This window comes from Streptopelia decaocto (assembly GCF_964273445.1).
Source record: "Streptopelia decaocto genome assembly, chromosome: 5".
In the NCBI taxonomy this organism is placed as follows: Eukaryota; Metazoa; Chordata; class Aves; order Columbiformes; family Columbidae; genus Streptopelia; species Streptopelia decaocto.
Window position 1 is genome coordinate 11,793,849 of NC_138659.1, and position 21,789 is coordinate 11,815,637.

Consider the following 21,789-nt stretch of genomic DNA (forward strand, 5'->3'; position numbering starts at 1 on the left):
TCTGTGTTTATACAGGAGCGGGAAGCAAGTTACTATATGTTTGTGCTGGTGGGCTCACTGGCTCGTTAGAAGTACTAAAGGTCACCCCACTCGCTCTGTCCAGCTCCTTACTGCTAACATCTTAAAACTCAAAGCGTGGCATTTCCAGCCCAGGGCGCAGTCAGAATTCCCTTGTTTATCAGCACGAAGGATGATGTCATTTTGACAAATAACACAGCACAAAACAAATATGTTTGATTTGGCTCTAGCGAATGTTCATAAATCCTCAATCTTTCTTCACATCCTGGGCAGTGCAGTTGATGTGGCTGCTTGAAGGACCTCCAAGGGAGGAGATCTTCCCAGCAGCTCTCTGCACAGGAGCACGTGGTGCAGACTCCAAGCCAAGAAGGGAACAGCGTTCCCCAGGCCTCTCTCATCGCTCCGGCCTCTCATGGCCTCCCGGTCTCTGCCAGGGGGACTGGACACAGGGCAGTGCCTTGGCACCACAGCCACCCCTCTGTCCACACCTCCTGCAGAGGGTGATTCTCTGGAGCCGAGCAGATAGCGGCACACAGGGAGAGGAATATTTTCCTAACAAGGGTAGAGAGGGAGAAGGTTCTGCTTGGCCAAGAGCTGGCTGCAGGTTCACAAAACATGTACATCTCCAACACTTCTGCTTTTGAGCCTTTTGTTGTCAGCCCAAAGCTCTCTTGAGATGGAAGAATGAAGTCTCTGGTATCTGAAGGGGTCTCCCCCATATCTGGGGTGACAGACAACACTTAGAAAGGAGCTCACACCTTTTGCCTGCTAATGATGTAGGAGAATCACAGAATCGTTTTGGTTGGAAGAGACCCCCAAGATCATGGAGTCCAAACATCAGCCTAACTCTGGCACTAGCACATGTCCCTGAGAACCTCATCTCCGTCTGTTTAACCCTTTGGGGATGGTGACTCCACCACTGCCCTGGGCAGCCTGTTCCAATGCCCAACAGCCCTTTCTGGGAAAAAAAAAAAAATAAACCCTAATATCCAATCTAAACCTCTGGCAACATGGTCTGCAACATCTACATTAGAAGGGGTGGAGAGGGAACTATTTGTTTTTCTGAAGAACTTTTATGATCTGCTTTCTGTTTTACTAGGCTCAGCAAGATCCAGTAGCTGGGTAGCATTTCAAAATAAAATCTGCATCTGTAGGACTGAAGAAAGCAAGTTTCTGTTACCAAAACAGTCTAGACTTGTTCAATAGCCCACAGAAACTGTGATGAGCAGCACTGATAGATAAGATAGATAATGGTAACAGCTGACCTTTCGCTTGATTTAATTCATTCCCCAAATTTGCATGATGGAGACAACCACTTATTACTTGAGACTCCTTGTCATGCGGACCTTGGAAACTTTACTAAATAAACCGGGCACATAATTGCTACCAACAATATTTCACAAGATTAATTTCAGATAACAGCAGCAAACCACAGAGCAGTTAAAACTGTGGGAAATCCCTTATTTCTATCATCATTTTATCAAAAGCAAGCATGGAAAGAAACATGACAATGGGTGTACACAAAGATGACCTCTTTGCAAAGCAAACACGGAGCACGCCCAGGAGCAAAGCAGAGACTAAACGTGAGTGCCCACTAAGGACAGGCAGGCTTGTTCCTTCCCCAGCCAGGGTGGCTTCTGAAGAAGAAAAATGATTTTTAGAAGGTGAAGCCAAGAAAACTGATGGAGGATATTTTGATCACTCAAGCTACAGACTGTTAGTAGCTGCTGGGGAGTCTGGGTGATGGCTGTTCATAAGCTGAGCTCCCCAGTCTGAAGGCAACCCATGGACTGGTCTTGAATCAAGATACGAGAACACGTAGACAACCCAGCAAAGGTTATATTGAAAAGCACACTCTTTAAGATCTTGCCTGCCAGTGTAGGCAAATGTGCAGCAATTACTTTGTTAACCTGTTATGTTAGATAATTCTTTGAATATCACTATGTGAATTAATACTGACTTTGCTGGGAATTTGTTGCTAGACTCTGCACTAAATGTATCCTACTGGGTAGCCACGGCATGTCAGGCTGTGGGCTTCTCAGACCTCCCAAAGTAAACAAGGTTACGGCTGGTCAGTACATGTCTGGGGCATCTCCAAGGAAAATCCAGGGTACTATCAAAAGCCGTGTAGCTAAATCAGTTGCTGGCACTCTTCCACCTGAGTCAGTTCTGAAGTGATATCCCGATATGCTTTGGGGACACTATTTTTGGTAGAGGTGCTGGCTTGTGGACAGGATATAAAACTGAGATCTTGACCTCCCGGGATTATTAAAGAGCCCATGAAAAAGAGTGCAAACCCCTGCGTCTGGAACAGACAAAAGCCTAATCTTTTTATTTTGCCCACCAACACCTTCTTTCTTATTTCTGATAAAGTTCATGCCTGTCCTGCTCTTGCTGCATGCAGGTGCCCCATCCTTGGAGGTGATGCACCTCAACAGCAAGCAGAGGAACATCTCGGACACAGTTTGCAAAGCATGCTGAATGCCAGGAATTCTCATACACAGTGCTATAGTTTAGCTACAATAAAATATCTTGGAAAATTATTATGCATGCAACATGATGCTCCTGAGGTCAATGCCAAACTCTCAAGGAGGCTGGGACTGGCGGCGGGGACTGAAGTCCTGAACGGGGACGCTTTTCTATCAGCCCTGCCCCATGCACACACAGAGCACGGCTGACAGAGTCCAGAGGCAGCTCTGCTGTGCAGGGCTCCGACAGCCGAGATAAGATTGTGGAGAAGTGAGATGCCTTGCAGAGGGGGAGGGTGAATCCTCTGGGCTTCAAAAGCCTGACGCTGTCAGGCTTAAATAACATGACATATCATGGAGATGTTCAAAAACTGGCGATAACTTGGGTTTGTCCACCATGGCTACAGGTAAAGTTAGTGCACACAGGACAGCAAGTTCAATGTCAAAGTCCCTATTTAAGCACTTCAGTAAGGGAACCGATTTGCATATGTGCTGAGCTCTCAGCAGCTCCTTTTGACTTCTAAGTCCTCTTAACTTTGTCCTTCTCACAAAATTCCCACCAGTCGTCAGGGAAGAAAGCCCCGGAGAAATGTCTGCCTCGAACTTTTTCTCTCTCTGTCTCTCTCCCCACAGTATAATACCTCTGACATTCATATATCGCCAGCTTGCCATGCTTTCCTTGTAGCATCCTATTTTTGAATATAAAGCCAATTTACTAGCTAGTGCAAGTCTTTCCAAAAGTGGAAATAAAACAGGAAAATACTTACAGAAACTCTGTGTTCTGACTCAAAACCACAGATTCTCTGCTAGGTTTGTGCCAGTTACATTCCAGCCCCAGAAGAACTTAAACTACACACTCAGAGCCAGTAGCCAAACAAATATTCCTGCTATCTAGAAGGAAAACCATTTTTATCACTGTCTGTGCTAAAGAGACTGGTTACAAACCCTAAGATTTTAAAGGGGCACGTAGTTGTGTGGTTCACCTACAGAAGTGGTGCATGGCGATAATACGATGTTATTCCATAGCTCTATACTAGACCAGAAAAGATTCCCAAAGGAGTTGTTCCTATGGCCCTGACTTACCAGTCCATACTCTCTTCTGAACTATCTGGATTATGTCATAGCAAAATACAATCAATGCACCTCTGATCAATGAACAGGGTGGTGACAGGTACTCTTAATTCACTGTTGTTAGTGAGTATTGACAAGCCTGTAATGATCACACTGCAGTGTGTCATTCATGCTGGGGGCATTAGCATTCTTTAAAGGTCAAAAAACAAATCCTTCTAGAAGACAGAATTCCACAGAGTTAATGGAAAGCGTAGGCCTTGCGAAGGCGAGATGTATGGCTCTGCATAACTGAGATTATCAGAGCTGAAGCTGGTACAATTGTTGGCATTACTGACAAGTTCATCAATCTGCAGGTGTACAAACACATGTACACATGGCACAGATGAACACAACATGCAAAAGTGCCACAAGAAAATTTCCAGGCTTATGTGCATAGATCATGCCATTTCTAGAGGTCTGGTTAAAATACAGGCCTTGGATCCTGCAAGGCATCCACTGGATGAGCTGATCTATCGAGGCATTTACCTGCACTCGTTTCCAGACAAACTGATCAACTTGCACATTCAAGTTTTCAGCATTAAAAATTTTTCATTTACTTTTCAAAATTACGCTATTTTGTTTTCCCACATTAAAAGATGTGGCACATAAACACTGCCCACTGGTGAGAAGTGGGGAGAAGAGGCTCTCGATTTTCAAGAATCAGGGAAGGGTCACAAGAAGAATCAAAGAAACAAGCTGGGATTGCAGAAACCACATAAACCGGCCACAAAATGATACTTACTTTGTGAGACTCTTACTAGCTCAGTCACACTGAAAACACCTGATGTGACAAAACTGTCCTGGAAGCCCAAATGTCCTACAAAACAAACAGAGGGAGAGAACTGCGATTAGCTTTAAGCATTTAATGACAGTATTCTCAAATAGTTTACTTTCATTTAGACTTAAAATGTGACATCTAATTTCCCACTTAGCAGTAATTATTGTTTATGTAGGTGGGTAACTAGTCATACAGCTATGTAGGCTGCTTTGTGGTTTCTATCTAGAGGTTAGGAAACCTAACATGACACATCAGCAGGGAGATTTTTACATGTTAGCGCATCTCAACAGGAAATCTGAAACAAAAGAAGACTATTTTAATAAACGGTTACCTTGGATGACCCCTAATGACTTCACAATTGAAATGAAAATACTGTACCTAGGAAACAGACAGGACAGCTAAGTTCCATAATCGTTTTAAACATTATTCTCTAAAGAAACATCTGATCAGGATTATCTACCCATTCATTCAAACAAAACAAGATTTAAAGATGTACTCTTCATTTTCTAAGGTTACACCAGGGAAATCTTAAAATAGCAGCTGGTTAAAAAAAATAAATTAATGTCTTTCTCATTTAAAAAAAATCCCAACATTTAAAACTAGTTTTCAAAAAGAAATACAAGTAACTGCATAAGAAAAGTATTAACTTTGAGTTTTGGACTGTCTTTAGGAACCAGGGCGCTCTCTTCCACGTTTGTCTCCCTTGTGCAAGGAATGGCTCTACACTTGGTATCAAAATGTTACTACACTTTACGTAACACTATTTTCCTTCTTCTCTACAAATGTGCCTGCCACAAAATGTTCATTTAATTTTCACGGGTGTGATCAATGACAAAAGGAGCAGCTTTTGGGCTGTGGCCGGTGGGAGTGTGCCGAGCGGGATGGACCTGGACTTCAACTCCAGGTCTGCAGTTCAGACTGACCTCCTGCTTTTGAAATCAGGGTCAAAGGAGAAATCTCAGGATAAAGAGATTATTAAAAGAACTGTAAAGTCCTACTTGTCCACGGGATAAGTGGCATATACCTTTTTAGGTTGTCCTACTTAGAGTCACTGATTCCGGTGCACGCACACATATATTATTGAATGTTTTGCAGAGGCACCATCTGCTCCGCTGTTAATTGTTTGCCAGATTCAGTATGATTTCCCTGTGATCAGTATATTCTATGGCGCACCACGCTCATCACAGCAATACCTTCCTATAATGACCAGAGCAACAGGACTAATGAGAGCTGTATAGTTTTTCTCCTGTCTTTCTTTTGGGGTTCTTTAAAAAAATGAACATATTTCACTGTAATTTCTACCCGCAGAATGGGAAATAAAATAAATGCATCGCCTGTGCAGAACTACCGCGGGTGGCATGTCAGGGCAAGGTTTGGGAGAGATCTGGAGGGACGTCAGCCGTTCTCCTCCAGCCAAGTTCTCAGCGAATTCTGTTCCTGCACAGAAGAACCTCCTGGTTTCTGTGAGGATCCCACAGTGCCAGATGAACGCAGTCGCTAAGCTAACAACAGACTCGAGACAAGTTTCTGCATCAGGCATGTTTTTATACTTCGGCAATAATGATGAGTTTTCAAACTGTGTATATGTATATCTTTGGGCATCCTTGTGTATGTGTGTATACATATGTATTATGTACACAAACATATAAATATACACAAATCTGTCATGCTCCAGCTGTAGATAAATGTACTATAAAATATTGAAATTGATGCTGAAATTCAACACAAACAAATTCCTCAATCTGCAAACAAGGTTTTTATTTACACCAAGAGAATAAATTTTTCTCTACTTCGAATGAAAAAATGTTCTTACAAGCTTTTATTTTTCCTTACTTTCAACTTAGGAGTAGCTCTCAGATAATTGCAAATGCTTTTGCCTGATTTGCTTTGTATTTCACCATAATGAAGGTGATGACTACATCATTCTGCTTTTTAGAAATGGTTGCTGGCCATACGCAATGTTTGTTCATTGACAGTTTCCCGAGTATTTTTAATATGAAGATCTACTTTTCATATGCTGCAGCAGACCTGCCTATTGAATTAAATGATCTGTGAATTAAAAATAATTCTCTTAGGTCTTCACTGAAACCACTCATGTGCCTAAAATTAAGCATATGCTTAAGTGCCTTGCTGGACCCGGGCCAGGCCGCTTACAACTCCGCAGAGCCCTTGGTAGGGAAGCCAGTCTCTGCTATGTAACTTCTCACACTGTGCTCATCACGGCAGCATCTGAGCAACTTCCAGAAGTACAGCCAGCAACGCTACCAACATCTGTCACGTGTGGGTTCTGCCGCCAGCACCGCGCCGGCTCTGCTCCGGTGTCCAGCTCCACCTGCATTCCCCAGGCAGCTGCCTATCGCACGAGGAGTGAAGGTGAAATTTAAATATGGAAATAAAAATTAAAATTAAAAAAATAAAGAAAAGGCACCCCCCCTCCCCAAACAAAAACCAAAACAAATCACGGCTATGGTAGGACAACTGACTGATTTTTTAAGGGAAATGCCAGAGCCCTTTGTAATCATCCCATAAGAACACAACTGTAGCACAGCTAACCACGTTACCTTAACCTAGCAAACACAGGTAAAACCAGAAATGAAAACGCCACCGAATGGTTTTAAACACATTCTAGCTCTCATCATTCTGCAGGGCATGAGAAAAATTGAATAATTAAGAAATAAAATTATATATATATGAATAAAACATAAAAGCTGAATAAGTTAGCTTGGGCCTGCTAACTTCATTATTCTTATTTTGCTGGGTATACTTGAAATGTTCACTTCAGTAGGAACACTTCTTATGCGTGTACATGTAATAGTGATCATTAAACAACAGCATGCAACCAGAGTGATTAGATTTTCATCCTTCAGTACTGAAAATAAACATTTCACAAATGTAAGGTTAATTTCACAATTCTCCCAGTTTGTTATTTACTTAAAAACATTAGGAAATCAGAGGCTCACCTCGCCAATCATTAATAATATCTTGATACCCACAAAAGCAATGCCCTTGGCTTAGAGCTGTATCCTGAACTCATTTCGATGCCCGGTTGGTCTGTGAATTTGAACTCCATGAAAGTTTAAAGGTTTGCCTGGCTGGTTCAGATTGCAAAATCCAGGCCCAACGCTGTAGCTTTTACTGAGCTGCACTTAGAGCGCAACACGAAAATGTGAGAAACAGGACAAAGAAGCTAAACGTGTAAAAGAAGAATGACTAGGAAATAGCAGGATTCACAAAATATGTAAAGTAAACATCTTGTGTCTATTAACAGGGGTCAAAATGCAAAAATATATCTCAATTTGGCTTTTACACTTAATTCTGAATGAGAAAAAAAATAGGTAAAGTCAAGCAATTACATATGCAGATGTTAGCATTAATGAGCTCCTTTACTGAAAAGATGATTAAACATCTTGAAAGCTGGCAAGATTTACTTTTCATGCAGCATTTTACTGAAATAACGTGCACTGTGATACTTCTGCTAAATATCCCAAAGTTAGGACATTGAAATTGCTGTCTGTGATCGGGTTATCTCTGCAGCTTTGTGCAACAGTCACATTCTGGTAGCAAAGCAGGTGTTTGAAATGAGGATGAGAGAATTTTTACTCACTTTATAAAAACCTAACAGAGCTCATTCACTGAATTTCTGGGTATAAATTAAGACACCTGGGTAGCCGAGGCAGGCCCTGACTCAGCAAAGCGGTTAGAGCACGTGCTTAATTTTAATCACACACTTGACTAAAGCACATGCTCATTTGCCCTGCCAAATAAAGATGAGTTGACAAACTTAAGCAGGTATTTAAATATATTGTTGAATCATTGCCTTCAGCCCAAGTCTAGGTCCAGCGAGGAGTTAGCTTATTGCACAAGACATCACTTTGGCTCACGCGGATGATCGTTTTTCACCCAAGGGAGAAAAAACCTCAGGCTAATATGACCAAATTGAATAAAGCAGATCAGGATACTACCTAATAAATAATAGGTCATTACACAATCCCACGTTTGGTACAATGTACAAAAACGATGCAATGCTGTCATAACAAGTACAATGTGAAAAACATCTTTCCATAACTTGATGAATGCTTTAATTGGGGAGAAAATTCATAATGTGATTTACATATTCTTCCTTTAGATCCCAGTAAAGAAGCCAGAAGAAAAGGCTTGAATTGCTGGAGCCTAATTCTGATCTCAAAGAAGTTTTAAACAAGTCTTTCTACACTGATCAAATAGAGTTTCACCTAATTTTCTCCTAATTTACACTGGCAGAGGAGAAATCAGGATTAGGACTTGTTGTCTAATGCTATTTGTTTTGAATTATTAAGCAAACATTCCTATTTCAATGAGTAAACGTGTACAAAGGCAACTAACCTTCGTCCTAAAATCTAGTTTACAGGGAGAGTATTGTCTGCTTTCCCAATTAATGCTGTAAAAAGGAGTCTCAGACATTGAGCTACCAATCAAGAGCTTGTGTTGTAGCTTGAGAAAATCATGACTGATGCAATTACTTTTATGTAGAAAGTCTGAATATGGTCTACAGGTTAAAGTTCACTGGGTTGTTGTTCCTTAATTGAATATCAGAAGATGTTTTCAAGGTGCTCAAGTATTATTGTTATTTAATTAGCAGGCTTCCTTGTGTAACCCAACAGTATTATTTTTATTATAAAATAGTTAGATTGCACTATAAATATACGAGGTATTTTCTAAACAGAGATACAGCTGGTTTCCTGAAATCCAAGCTTAAATAACAATGGGAAGAAGTTACTCCTTTCAAGATGATGAAGTCCAAATCCAGTTATTTCTCTTCCACAATGCATTGGAGCTTTGGAGAAGGGCTTTTTGGGAGACTCTGATTCCTTTTCAGTGTTTTGAAACTACACAAGTCCCCCAGACTAGCACCGAAGCCATTTCTAAAGCCTTTTTGATGTTCAGCATCTCACTATACATAGCCATCTTAAAACCTTAAAATAGTAATAATCAATTAGGGTCGCAAGCCTATTATCTTAACCAAATGCCTGCTTAAAAGAAAAGCCCTCTCTGCTCAAAGTGCAACTTGGTTCCTTTGGGTTTTATCCTCTGTCTAGATAATCCCATGTTTCACAAACAATGTGGAGCAATAATATTGATTAGAAAATTAATGTCTGTATCACACAGCACCTGCAGGCCTTGAGAGAGGGGATGTTATCAGAGGGAACCCAGATCACCCCGAGGACTCCCGAAAGATTTGCTATTCCACCCCTGCACCAGCTGAGGAGGATGGGAGTGACAGAGCCCGTCCTAATCTGTGTTCTCCAGCCAAAAGGAAAGGACAGAATACGTGTGCTGTGCTCAAGCCTTTCAGAACTGGTCAACAGTCTGGAGAACAAGTCCTATGAGGAATGGCTGAGGGATCTGCAGGGATTCAGCCTGGAGAACAGGAGCTGAGGGGAGACCTTCTGATCTCCGAACTGCCCGAAAGGAGGTTGGAGCATGGAGGTGGTTGGTCTCTTGTCACAAGTAACAAGTGATAGGATGAGAGGAAGTTGCGCCGGGGGGGGTTCAGATTGGATGCTGGGAAAAATTTCTTCATGGAAAAGGCTGTCAGGCATTGGAACAGGCTGCCCGCCGAAGTGGCTGAGTCGCCATTCCTGAAGGTGTTTAAAAGGCGCAGAGATGAGGTTCTTAGGGACATGGGTTAGAGGTGGACTTGGCAGTGTGAGGTTAACAGGCTCAATCTTAAAGTTCTTTTCCAACCAAAATTATTCTGCAAGTCTATGATTCTATAACATTTACACTCCACTTAACCAGAAGGTGAGTTTATTAAGCCTGGGCTGACCCAGCCACGACTGCACTCCCTCCAGCAGCACATCCCTCTGCAGACACAGGGTCCTGCTGTCAGTAGGGAGGAACGTGCACCTCACTTGTGCGAAGTGTCCACCTCCAGCACACACGTGGGTGACCAAGGCAGGCTGAAACCAGCCCTGCCCAAGTTCTTGTACCTGCTCACCCTGCCTGGGGCAGCAGCACTGATGTTCACCAACAGATGCTTGGTCACCACCCCACGCTGGAAATAGAAAGCTAGATCCATGAGGCCAAAGCGCATGTGCTAACTTCACATCCAAAAAACCACATGGAGATTAAAGAGACCATCTATTCCAGCTGCAGTACTCTGTCCCACACAGCACGAGGGAGCTGTACACAGGCCTGAATATCACACGTAGCTGTAACAAAATTTGCATTTAGCAACAGACCCCAAATACCGATCCTCCAGAGCTGGCACGACAGCCTCATTTTAATTGCTTTGTGCAAAATGCATTCCTCAAATTCAGAAATGATAAACCTTTAGTGGTAAATTATACCACATTTTTAGTTCATGGACTTTTTGTAGAAGAGTTAAGCAAGATATTATACATTAAATGTGATATAGAGACCTCCCTTGTTCCCTGACAAATGCTCTCACTTCTATTTCTGCTTGTTATTTCCAATTTATTTTTCATGCCACAGCAATAGCTCACCTTGGGCAAATTACATATTTTCTTATGAAATAACTGCTGGGCCACACGTCACATACGCTGTTATTCTCCCCGGCTCACCTACCTGCTTTTGGCTGAGGTTTTTTTAAGAAGCACCAGAACTTTCTTTGTGGCCCATAGCAGGATGGATTAGACCGTCCAGGGCATGTCGTGTTAGTATAATAGAGGAACACTTTTAAGACTTTAAAGTCATGTAATACAATTCTAGGCTGGATCTTTCTTGTTAAAAAAAGTAGAATGGGAGTGATTGAAAGAAAAAAGGGCCAATATTTGACAACAGAAATCAGCATAACCTCCTAACAGCGGCAGTCATGGATGACTGCCCTTTGACCCAGGGAGATTATGTGGGATTTCAATGACAACAGCTGGAAGTGAGCATGTGAGAATAGAGAACACAGATCTGAGGCCTCCTACAAAAGACTGCACAATCCCTGCCCAGATCTGAGTGTTGATTAGAAATTGTTTCCTGGTCCTGGCTTAATAGAGTGTGAAAATGAAAGTTTTGTTAACCCTTCACAATATGCAAAATCACCAGCAAATGGTTCGCCTTTTTGATTTTTAGCTAAAATGTCTGTATCTAGCAGACGGTGAAACTGTGAAGCACTGCTAGTTTTCATGGGGGCACTTCTGCTCAGCCCCGTTTCCACACGGTTTATCCTCTTGGTGGCCATTGCGAATCAACATCTCAAGGCACGGGGAGAAAGGACCCTCAGGCCTTCACGAGGGAACCCACCCAACCCACCATGACTGATGTTCTCCAAGGTGAACCAGAACAGAAATACCCATGTAATGTCTTCTGCACGTCCCCTTTCATACACCATTTTAGAATCTCTAATAATAACAATGCCTAATTCTTATTTCAATATGTGTCATTCTGAGCTCCTGAGTCTGGGTTGCATATTAAAGAATGTGGACCCGAACAAATGTGGCATCAGGCTGGCTGTGCCACCACCAGCCTGACCCTGCCCAGATCCACAGCAGCTTCAGCTCTTGGGAGGTTCAGCTCATTTCGTATTTCAGTGCAGAGATAGCGTAATGAATGGCAACAACCATAGATGGGAATCAGTTGTGTCAGGCTTTGCCCAAGTGGAGGGCGCAAGGATAGTTCCTTTCTCATGAAGACAAAAGTCTTCTTGAAACATTGAAAGCCCTTCAGGTTCAGGTTAAGGACAATATCTAAGATGTTTGGCGTGGTTTTTCATTTCTGATTACTCCTAACATTGTAGGGTATTTTTCAGTACTCATGTGGGCGAGAAATCAGTTAAATACAGTTTTTTGATTTAATGATAAAAATTAAGAATCTCCTTCTCTACCATATACAAAATTTGATAAATAAACTAACTGCATTAATCCCGATAGGGGCCTATAGCTTGAAAAACAACAGATGTCTTAAATTACCATATTTCTGTTTCAGGTCCTCAATCCAAAAAGCAAATATTAAAGAAAAGAAGAAAAATCATTATAAATGGTCATATTCATTTGGCAGCTTATAAAATAATGCGCTCCTCAAAAGCCTTTCAAAGTAAACGAGATGAAATCTACCCTGGGATAATAATTCTGGAATATTTATGGCATCCAACAATAAAAAGAGTAATAAAAAGAAAAGCCCGCCTCCCTGAAAATAATAATATGAAGGAGTTATTTATCTTCATATTTTCATATCAACCCTGGTTACAAGCGCAGTGACAGCTGGGATCTCCAAGGTCTGTGGTGATATTGCCAGTTCGGCTTCGCCGTTTGATGCATGATTCAATGTCCAAATGAGCCCGGAGAATCCACATGGTTTCCTTGAGCTTCCCGGGGATGTTGGTGGCACGAGGTGGACCACGAGGTCTGCAGGGACCCCCTTGCGCTGCCAGAACAAGCACCCGCCCACCCTCACAGGCGAGCGATAAATAACGGGTCAGGAGGGAGAGAATTGAGAAGGTGGGTCCTGCTGTCCCTGTTCCTCTCCCCCTTTGTAAAATGAAAGCCCTGATATCACAAACCAGGCATCACATTAACCTCCGGACACCCAGAGAGCTGGAAAAACCTCCTAAAGAGAATAATGTCAGGATAATTTCTTTTATGTCAGCATCATATTGCTGGTACAGCCTGAGAACATTGGTTTCTGTGACTCGTTTGTCTGGGGCAGATCACACACACGCTCTGTCAACCCTCCTTGCTCCTCTTACTCCTCATCAAGTAGTGAAATTTTCCCTCCTGAATTTTGTGCAATGGCTTCAAGGAAGCTGCTGGCAGAAATGAGGGCCTGTAGGAACCGGTGCCGGGGCTGCAGCCTGTAAACGTGACATGTAGCCACATTCTGGTCTTCACACTGATGGAGCGTGGCTTGATACATGCAGACTTTACTTGGGTTTACACTGCTTCAAATTAGAATTTAGCTACAGTATCAATGGCATAAATATTATAGCCGATGCTGTGTGAAGAACATCAGTGGGAAAATAAATGTAAGGGTATTTAAAAACTGGTGCGGAATCCTTAGGTATTCAGACTAATCACGGACTGAAATAAGCACATTTGTTTCAAATCCTGTTTATAGCACTGCAGCCCCTCCCTCCTTTAAATCTTCCTCTTAACCATAGTGATGTTTATTGAATACCTGTCATTTCTCCAGCAGCATGTGCCAACAGCAGCTCACCAGTGCCAGGCTGCATGAAAACCCTTCTGTCTCCTATTCTCCAAGGGGCTCCCTTAGATCAACTACTCACCATACCCAATACACTGAAACCCATAAATTTGCAGATACTGCAGTCAAAATTCTTAACAGGAAAGTGCACCCATTTTGCCCAGCGTAGCATACTGAAATATCACATGGTGAGAAGCATTTCTCACCATGTGTAAACTGTCAATTTGATTTGAAATTAAAATTTTTGATTAACATGAGCATTTCTGAGCCTCCCGCTGGCAGCAGCCCTATTGCTGAAAAGTGACATGATTTGTGACACACAGGCTGTACAGAAGCCCCATGCCAGCAATTGTTAAACCCATTTTCATTCTGCTTTAATACGGTATGACACTCAGGAAAATAATTTTAATATTTAGGAGAAAGAGGGTAAGGGCTTAAGGACTGAAGTCCTTTACGGGTGTAAAGCAGGATTAGAGCAGCATGAAAAAATGGCACGGAGGTCTCCCCGTCTCACAAGTCATGTCTCTTTTCAGCAACCGGGACCATCTGCAGGAGGCTAAGCAAGGTCCATGGTGAAGCACAAAGCCTCCTTTTAAATCCAGTTGATATTTCAAACACAGCATGAGGTACTTTCCACCTATGAATGCCGAGATGCTTGTGCACAGGGAGATGCTTGCAACTTCAATAATTAAACCCTCTCGTACGGGAGGTAGGATTTTTCTGGTTTCCACAGTGGTCTGTTATTTTTCCATGTTTATCGTTTCCCCAGAGGTACCAGCAGTCACTGGAGATACTAACATTTATACAGTGAATTACTTACAAAAGAGGAAAATTTTGTGACTATTAAGACTTTTAAGCCCAGGAATCTACCTCTTCATCAGCGCGCTCGGAAGATTTTTTTTGTTATTTTAAAAAGGCATCAAGTGAACACAAGAAACGGGACACTTCTGTGGCGACAGATTTGAAGGCCACATTATACACACACGCAGAAGACAAAAGTTCAGTGGGGATTTTTACAAACGTAAGCCTGTGTCACTGCTGCAAGCTGCTGACTCAACTGTGTCACCTGCGTATTCCTCAGAGTGGATCATTTTTTTTCCAGTAACATCATGTTCTGAGGAAGTTTATCATGAAACAAGTATCACGAACAGTCATTCTGAGCAGCAGAACAGCTTTGATAAGTGTCGACACGCATCTGACTTTTCTTTTAGCTCCTAACACTATTCATCACATTAAACACTCAGCTCTGCTGGACTCTCTGTTCCTAGTAAACACAGAGCCATTTCTAATTGCCATAAAACAGCCAGTTAAAAAATGTAGTATTTTAAAAATAATTTTAGATGGTGGAATGAAATACCAGGATGATTCAGATGCCCTGGAAGTATTCAGTTTTGAACATAAAGCTGTGGGCTCATTTATGTTAATAACAGCGTTTGAGAATTCAATCTGCATGAAAAACATGGTCCTCAATAAAGCCATGATATATAGTTACTATAAGTATGTAGATCCTTATAAGTCTTAGGTTTAAATAAGCGCTGTGTGTAAATATCTAGTTTTAATTAGTATATTGCCAAGAAATTATACAACTAGACTCAGCGATGCTGTAATTATTGTGGGATCTATAAAACCCTCCCTCGGCTGGTGGTAGCCGAGTGTGTCCACCAAGGTTCCTCTGTGGACACCCAGGGACGCTGAAGCCCTGTGGACGCAGAATTAGGGGGTATAAAAAGAAGTGGGGTTTGTGTATTCAGAACATGTGGCAGAATGCTCTAGAAAAGCCTGGTGTGCAGGAGAAGCTGGCGGTCAGGTGAGGGCAGGCAGCTTTCCTGTCCCGCTTTGCTGGGCGATATGGACACAAACCCCAGCGACTTCGCCAGCTGTTTCCACTCATCCTCCCTTCTTGGCACTCCTCTCTCTTCACACCAAGGCACTCTCAAAAGGCTGTGGCTGGACACCATGATAATGGAAGCTGCAGAAATATCTGCTGAAGATTAGATAGTGTAAATGCGACGTGAGAATCAGGACGCTGGGCATGGAAGCTGCGTCACGAGGATCACCCAGCTTCACTTTTCCCCATGGGCTTTCCCTTCAGGGTTGCATCTTACACCTCCACTGCTGACGCCACCAGTGAGCAAACTTTAGTTCACAATAAACCCCATGCAAGTTATGTTACTCTATTTACCTACTGCCCTTTACATCGTATCACCTGGACTTTTCTCTCCAGAGGTTGTTACTCCTCTATTCTTCGTACAGAACAATCATCTCCTAACTTCCATGACTTCCGTCCCAGGTAGGCTGACTTTCTCTAGGTTTACATGTCAGTTATCTCCTTGTGGCTGGGGAGGGAAGAGACTTTCCACTAGTCATGTCTTGACACATGTTCAGTCTGCCCTTGACTGTTCATATTACCAGGCTCATGAAATCCGGTTGGGCCACCCTGAGACAGCCCTGCATGGAAGACGGGGGGAACCTCACCCTGAGCAGCAGGGTACCAAGGTATGTCTTTAGAATAAACATATGAAATACTGGTGGTAGAGAAGACAGAAAAGAGTGGGTCTGGGAGCACAGAAATGCTTGTCTGGGGACATGTCAAGCTTGCACAAGACCTAGAGCACAAAACTTGATGCTTATGGATGCAGATTAGGCCACTGTAGGCAAACAAAATGTGCCCAACAAGTCTGGGCTTACAACTCCTGTCCAGACAGCGGTGACACCAAGTCACGTCATCCTCTCCATCGAGGCGCTGCACACAAAGGGCTGGGAACCGGAGGGGTTGTCCTCATGGCCTGCTAGCAGAGACCAATCTGCCTCCAACGAGCACAGAACCTCCGGATGGCCAACAAGGTTTGCACCAACCTCACTTGAGTTATGTAGGACATCTCCAGAGAAGATGGAGACAGCGGTGGAGAGCCCACAGTGTATTAGTGGGTAATTCCTCCAGCCAAGTCCCCAACTAGGAGCAGAAGTCCAGTGGGAAGAGGTTGTGGAGCCCAGCAGCAGAGCTCTGTATCATGACTGAGACTGTTTTATTGTGATTTTCTGTTTTGTAAGGCAGGATGCCCTGTCTACATTCCTTTACAGACTAAGAATGGACATTTATTAACAAGTACTTGGGCGGACAGCCCAAAACTCTAGACTCCTGGCCTGGGACTGTATGACAGAGAGGGCCAGTGACCCCTGTTTGTGTTTACTGTACTTCTACAGACACACGGTGGTGTGATAGGGACATTCACTTTCTCAGGTTCAGGCCAAGGTCAGGCCAGAACACAGACCAAATTTGTTTTCTCCATGTAATCTGCTTAGACTGAAGCCCATAAAGGGCCTCCAGGTTCACTAATTGTGAGTGCATTTTGAGGGATTCAAGATTCACAAAGTAAATGGAAAGGGCAGAGAAGGACCTTCTTAGTCCTTACGTAATTTCACGTGCTCATCTCATGTGTGGCAGACATGGTGGGTCCAGGGGAGGTGCCTCAAGGAACTGAGATGACAATGGTGGGATGTCTCGCCCCAGGATGTTGCCTCCAGCAACTCAGACACAGACTTGGTATTAAAGTGAGGACCTGAGATGAATCCGTTGCTTAGAGGCTGGGTTGGTCAACTGAGCCTATGCAGCCCCCTTCTTCTGGTAGGTTTGCCTCTCTAGACCCTCTTGCTCCTCCCCAGCAGCCAGTGCGATCCCCAGGGATGCAGAAACGTGGCGGTGGGGTGGAATCCCTATGGCAGATGCCCCATCCACTTGTATTTAAGAAAATCTGAAGATATCGCAAGGCCAGGACTTCATATTTTGGACCATGCTCAGCAGCCTGGCTCACCTGTCCTGTGACAGCCATCAGGCTTGTTCTAACAGTACCTTGCATATAAACAATGAGACTTTGTACTGTCAATGATTTTACATGAAAGGCAGACCTTTTGCTGATGAGCAGCAGTTGATCAGTCAGAAAGAATGAAAATGGAAAAGGAATTCCACTCACAAGGACCTTTACGTTAAACTAAAGCAACTCAGGTAAAAAGGGAACTCATCCATTATGGTTTATAATGGATAAACATCCATTTCTTCTCTGGTCCTTCTTTGCTTGCATTACTGAAATACAGAAATAAAGGGAAAAAAAAATGATGGATGGATTTTGGAAGATTCAGAGTTCAACTCAGGATGGATGTGATCCCAACATTTCAGATTCTTATCTCATCGTAATTGGAATAGCTGAACCTCTCTTGTCTGCAAAATTAGGCAAGACATCCTGTGAGAATGGGCTCTTTTTCACAGCAGTTTAGTCCCCAGACACAAAAAGAATGAAAACAAGAAATGGAACAGAACATTTTTACTTTTGAATAATGGCTTCATTTGGGCAGTTTAGAACAAAACTTCACTGAAAGAGTTGAGGAGGAAGTTCTTGCTGCCAGGATGCCCATCCCTAGACACATTCTTCCACAGAACACATAAATATTTCACTAATTTATCTAAGAAACTCCCATTTTGTAGAAGAGAAAAAACAGAAGGGAAGAAAGTACACGTGGGCAGTGGATACACTGTCCACCCTTCTATACTGAAGAAATAATTCAACCAAGTCAATGTGCCCTGCTAGATCCACCTTTGCTCTTGCAGCGAACTCTTTCTTTGTCTCCTCTGGCTTTTCAAGATGAGCAGGAGAGGGCTGGGTGGCTTCCTCCAGCAGCAGAATCTCGGGTCCAGAGCAATTACAGCATTAACCTGAAATGTCTCGGTTTTAAATCTCCCTGAGGTTCAACACACAGGGAGATGAATTCCCAGAAGACCCAGTATCTCCACTGTTCATAGAGGGAGATTGAGGATTTTAGGTTTGTAGCTGGTGCCTCATTTTAATGCCTGATGTTAGGTGGGATGAAAGCCCAGCCTTAGTCCATATACTATGTTAGCACAAACCTGAGAGAAAATTTGCTTTCCTCCCCGTATCTTGCCACAGGCAATCTCTCTTGCCACGCCATGCTTCTCTGTCCTTACATTTATATCTGGCTACTGTTTTGTTTGCTTGTTTGTTTTTAAATTCAGAAGACTGTAAAATACAAGTATTGCTGAATTATCCTTGTGTTCCTGTCCTTCATCTGGTTCATTTGCAGGAGGGAATAATGATCTGTCACCAAGGTAAATTCATTACCCGGCAGATAATGCCACAGTGTTTCTGCTGCCCATTTCACAGTAAGACATTCTTTTTCAATGATGTTGCATCTCTGTTCTCGTGGGAACAGTTTACGGCTGACATAGCAATAGTAGTAATAACAACTTACATTTATATTGCACACGGGATGATCTTTACTTTTCTCTCCTTCTAACAGTGGACGGCTCCCAGTCAACTGCGAACGCATCCTTCATGGCCATGACAGACAGAAATCTGGATTCACTATTACTGGGTTGCCTCATTCCTCAGCCGTTTGCTCCAGCTGTCGTACCCTTTCCAGCCCCTTTTATTATTGCTTTAAATTGAGCTGTGGGCCACTACTACACCACTGCTCTAAGCCTTTCCTCACAAGAAACTGTAGGGTTCCCCTCCTGCCTCAAAACCATGGCCACATCAGCCCATCAAGCTGCTGTCCATCCTCTTCCCGTCCTCCTGTGGCTCCAGCTACACCATGCTCTGCTGTACCACAAAATTGGCTCCCTCTGCATGGCGTGGGGGACACAGCTGGCTCTCTGCATTCTGCTACTGGAAATTTCCTGAAAGAGAACTCCCTGATTTTTAAGGACTTTGAGGAATACAACATGTGGGAAAACTGCAGGTGGTCTGAACTGCAAAGCTGGTCAGGTGGGGACACCCCCCAAACACCAGCAGGTTTTCACATGGGGATGCAGCTGTCAAAGAGCCTTCTGTTTTAAGAGTAAGGAACCAAAGTAGAAAAATAACAAGGACAGAGGTCTAGATTATTTGCAAGTGAGTGTTACAAGTAACCCTCCCTTACGATCCTGGGAGAAGAAATGCCAGAAAAGGGTTTGTCCCACCACGGTCTGCCTGACGGTGCTGACATCCTCGTGCCTGATCCTGCACCCCGGCTCACCTTGGCAGACACTGCACCCCAAAGCATCAACCCTCGCTATGTCACCCAGCGGGGCACAGCTGGGGTGATGTGGCAGTGAGCCCTCAGGAGGGCAAAGGCCAGAGAGAAGAAAAATCTTGTGATCCCTGGAGCAGCCCTATCGTTTTCTCACGCCTCCTTTTGCCGGCAGCAGGAGCGCAGTGCTGGCTCCTTGTGCCAGAGTGGGGCTTGCAGCAGATCCCCCTGCTTCAAGTAGGAGTGAGGGAGGGTGGGAGGTAATGATTAGAGACACTCAAAAATCATTACATTAATTGAATCTTATGAAAATGGAAAACAATGGCAGCGTGTAATAATAAAAACCCACTATAACCACGTACATCTCTTGTTTACTAGTAAAGCGCTTCACTGACTACAGATTTACTCTGGGGCACAGCAGGAAACTTTTCTCCTTTAAATTTAATCAGCCCTTTTTTGCCCCTTTTTTTTTTTTTTCTCCTTTCAGAGAAAAATACCAGCTATCAGATCTGTGTTTCCCATCCGCTCCTAAGACTCCTGAGTGCAGTGCCTGGAGGTGATGGTGTGAACTCACTCAAGAATGCAAAGGCATTTTATAAATCATTTGGTTTCAGCAGGAGGGGGAGAAAGGGAGAAGGCAGAGGGATGATATAGTTTACAGCACATACTCGGCAGTAACTCCCAACTGTCAAACTTCAGCATTTTCTGCAGTTGCAACAGCGGTTACCAAAAAAACCTTAAGACAGCAGACACGAAATGCACATAGTGAGCAGCACATTTAATCAACTGGCACCTTTCTACCACCCCACCACCAAAATCTATCCGGACACTATCATGACCGAGGAAAAAAAAAAGTTGTATAACGGAAGCTACGGCACTGATGGGAGAAAAAGGAGCAGAAATGAATAACATGAGCTGCTGTAAACAAGTTGCGGTGCCCTTTGTGTGCAAGATAACAATAGCAGAGTTGAAGGAGTGTGTTTACAAGCATGGCTCACTCGCCTCACCTTCCTCCTGTCCCCTTTCGCCACCCTCGCTACTCGTTCCTGGGAAAATATTTGCAAACCATTGCAAATAAAAGTCTCCTTCTTACTTTCCAAGAAACGGATCTGGTAATTTTCCATTTCGCTCACACTACAGCCAGGCTTCAGAGGGGATTTTAGTCTCGCCGCTCTGTGAGACTCACCCTAAACTTTCTTTCCATTTCCTATCTAGCAACTCCTTTAGCTAAAAAGTAGCGCCTGCAATTAAAGAATAGTATCTGATTAGCTATAGAAGTAATGAGGCTTTTTCTAGGAGCCTGGTCTCACCAAAGGGCCCTCCCTTGACAACAGCACCAGTCCAGCACACAGTTTTGAGGAGCTGTGCGTTGCTCTTCATGTGCACCTCTGCCTATGTACACAACTTCGTATTTACAAAATGAAGGCTAGCTGGAAAGCACCTGATTAACCCATGAATCTGCAGCACACACAGACATATAGATTTTTTTTCAGAGTGTGAAAACCAAATATGAGTATGAAGGTTGGAATCCATTTGAATGAAAATCGCCTTGTACCTGTAAAACCAGGTATGATTCATCCAGGCACTACACCACATGCAGAAACCAGAGGAAGGTGTGATATAACGATGTACATTTTCGTAGTGTGTATATATATATATATATTTGGAAAGGTCTAGAGTCAACAGAATACGTCTTGTGTCGGTCAGAAAGTCAGAACAAAAGAACAAGAGTGCGAGTGAGAAAGCACGATCCCTTATCATGGCTCTCGGCGGTGGCATTCACGGCCAAATGAACCACACTCTGGCTGAAGCAGCAGAGGTTGAGGTGCTGACAGTTCCAGGCACAGTGAAGGGTAAGTGTGTAAATATGAGGAAAAATAGGGGGTTTTATGAAGGTCCAGGCTGGCTAGGACTCACATTGTGGGGAATTTCTGATGTTCCGGGTGGGCTTGTTGAGCAGCAGAACAACGGCTGCCACCCAACACTCCACCTCCAGCTCATCCGCAGAGCACAGCTTCCAGCACACATTTGTAATTCCCAGTGGTCTGACCACAAAGGGCAAGATTTTGGCTGGGGATTGCTTCCCATTGCCTGAGTGCAGTGGTAAGTCAGGCTGGATTTTGCTGTTGCTGTCTCAGCGTGGAAGGTTCCCCGCTCACTCCACCAGCCGACTGGCACCGCTGCAAAGAGACGCCACCTAAATAGATGTGAAGTAATGAATACTTCGGATATGCGACTGATTTCAGAATGTGCTTTTATCCA

General features: G+C 43.4%; 1 protein-coding gene across 8 annotated transcripts in view; it reads right to left on the reverse strand.

Annotated features, from left to right (window-relative positions):
- The window catches only part of NFIA (nuclear factor I A), a 250,412-nt gene that overhangs the window by 85,953 nt on the left and 142,670 nt on the right, over nucleotides 1-21,789 (reverse strand). For all 8 annotated transcript variants that reach the window (XM_082053405.1, XM_082053406.1, XM_082053407.1 and 5 more), the window contains one exon: nucleotides 4,339-4,413. In XM_082053405.1, the coding sequence (XP_081909531.1) occupies nucleotides 4,339-4,413 (75 nt within the window). The remainder of the gene's footprint in view (nucleotides 1-4,338; nucleotides 4,414-21,789) is intronic.